The sequence below is a fragment of the Hordeum vulgare genome, chromosome 2H, assembly GCF_904849725.1.
Source record: "Hordeum vulgare subsp. vulgare chromosome 2H, MorexV3_pseudomolecules_assembly, whole genome shotgun sequence".
NCBI lineage: Eukaryota > Viridiplantae > Streptophyta > Magnoliopsida > Poales > Poaceae > Hordeum > Hordeum vulgare.
In genome coordinates, this window is record NC_058519.1 from 634,840,060 (window position 1) to 634,842,613 (window position 2,554).

The window sequence follows — 2,554 nt, forward strand, 5'->3', positions numbered from 1 at the left end:
TCCATGTGTGGCGCCTAAGCGTTAGGCGCCACACATTACAATGTGTGACGCCTGAGGCTTAGGCGTCACACTGCCTGGGGGTGGCCCCCTTCCTGCCACGTGGTCGGGGGTGTGGCGCCGAACATCTAGGCGTCACACAGTACAGTGTGGCGCCTAGGTGTCGGGCGCCACACAAAAGGGTCAGGCCGGTGAATTATTTCTCCCGAGGGGTCAATCCGTAAGTTCTTTCGTTTTCAGGGGTCATTTTTATCAATTTTGCCCGGGACATGTATGAGCAGTTTGAGGGTCAGTTTTAAAGATAACCCAAATGGCAGTGTCGGGGACAGGTGCTTTCAGACAGTAGTACGTGATCGAGCGCAGCACTCAATTCGATGGCCGGCCGTGAAAGACAACTGAAAAAGTAATTGCGTGTGAGCTGAGACCTTTGACTGACCGGCCGAGCCCACCCGCCACGGGCGTATTACCCAATCCCGCCCTCGGGATAACGGCACGTCCAGACGCTGCTGTCAAGACCCGGCCAAGAGGCGTCTTCTCCGTGATCACTCTCAACACGAGACGATAATACCAGGGCAGCTCTTTCATTTCCTTCGCGCCCTCACCCGGGGAAGGCCGCAACCCCGCCCCCGGCACCGCCACCGCCACCGCCAAAACACCCACCCACCAGACCCAACACGCACGCAAGCGCCCACGGCGGCATCTAAACACAGAGCCGAGAGACTGCCGTCACTTGCGAAAGAACGGTCGTGGAGTGGAGCTGCGGACTAAGCCGAGCTCAGCTAGCCACCCATGGGGATGGGGCTCGACCTGCTGGTGGCGTTCGCGGTGGCAAGGGTCTTCGCGCAGCTGTCCCACGTCTCGTCGCCGCTGCGGTGGCCGCTCAACCCCTGGCTGCGGCTCGCCCGCCACCTCCCGGAGGCCTGCGCCGTCGTCCGCCGCGTGCTCACCGCCTACCTCTCCTGGCTGCGCCTTGCCTACGCGCGCGGCGGCACTGTCTGGGGCCGCCGAAGCCGCGACAACGACGACGTCTTCCGCCAGGCGCTGCTCGAAGTCTCTTACTGACCGAGTTGCAAGGCAGAGCGCCGCGCGGTGGTGGCGCTCGCTGCTTCCATTGCCTTGGCTTAGGAATTCATTAGGACGCTGTTTCAGCTTATTATTCTCTTTGTTTCTTGTGCATTTGTCTTTTTTTTTACCGAGATGTGTGGTTTAGGAATAATCTGCAGTGGTAATATTTTTTGATATGTATAAAAAGCATAGTTTTAAATAGCCGGGCTATAGCCTTTTCAAGTAGGGTGCCGTTAAATGGTTTCACGTACGAATATGCCGCTATAGCCCGATATAGCCCGCTATAGCTTCGTTATAGCTGACTTTCAGGCCTGCCGCTATTTGTCATAGCCCGCTATTTAAAACATTAATAAAAAGTGATGAATTCTCCTAAAACTGACGGATCCTCTGTTTCGGTGTCATGAATACAGTGGGGGTGGTGCAATCAGGAATTTCCTTGCATCATTGGGCAGATAAATTCTGTTCTTATAAAGATGAACTTTCTTGCACCAATTCGCAAAATAGTTTATAGCTGGCCCCTTCACTCACATCCACTTTTTAGATCATCCTACTACCATCATTAACCAACTGATAACCGAGAAAGGGCATAAAGCCTTATTCGTCAATTTGTCATGCTATATAGAGTAGCATAAGCCACATCCGAGGCCGCATCTGCACTGCATTTTGGTGAAGTATTCAATCAAATGCAAGGAGTACATTCGGTTTACACACAAGCAAGACTTGCACAACCACACATTCAACAGAACTTCACGAAGCCAAAAAGTGCTTTAGAAGGATCTAGCACCGACTGGGGCATGTGATTATTTGTGCTGGCATAGAAATGGATGGGAATCTTAAGCTTTCCATGTGTAGGTGTAGCATTCAGTCTGGTTTGCTCTGGATATTCAATCTGGCTCTAGGAAGCATATGCTGCTGCGTGTTAAAAATGTATTTTACAAATGTAAAAAAAGAAAAAAAATGTGTTTGTTGTCACACTCAAATGGCACGTGCAAATTTACAGGTGAAAAACTGAAGTATTTTGACGTGTGCAAAATGAACAAGTGAAACGTCAAATGTTACACTTAATTTTGTTTTTTTCACCAACAAAGCACCGCTATCCCATATGGCATGAAAATTGACAAGCACACTTGCCACACTAATATGAACATTTACAAAAAAAAATCAGAAATTTTAAAACTGATTTACTATTTATTTTAAATTTACTGTTCATTAGGGAGCATATGCTCCCCAGAGTCAAAAATCCACGTCCGGTTTTGCTCCAACATCTCTAATACTACACTATAGTCCTTCAGAAGATTCATCTATTTTCCGGTGGCAAGAACAAGAATAGATACTTCGTTGCGAGATTATATATAGAGGGAGCAACGAGCAAGGATAGCAAAAACAAGTTACATTCCATTCATGTGTACAGCCTCCGGCTTCCTTCACTCACACAACTTATGCTTCATCCAACTGTCATGATTAGCTGGTGTTTGATATTAATCTCTCTATC

The 2,554-nt window shown here is 48.8% G+C and overlaps 1 protein-coding gene across 1 annotated transcript; it reads left to right on the top strand.

Annotated features, from left to right (window-relative positions):
- Positions 1-513: 513 nt before the first annotated feature.
- LOC123431037 lies at positions 514-1,263 on the top strand. The gene has a single exon (XM_045114854.1). It carries the CDS (start codon positions 787-789, stop codon positions 1,057-1,059), a length of 273 nt encoding a protein of 90 aa, XP_044970789.1. The 5' UTR covers positions 514-786; the 3' UTR covers positions 1,060-1,263.
- Positions 1,264-2,554: the final 1,291 nt, after the last annotated feature.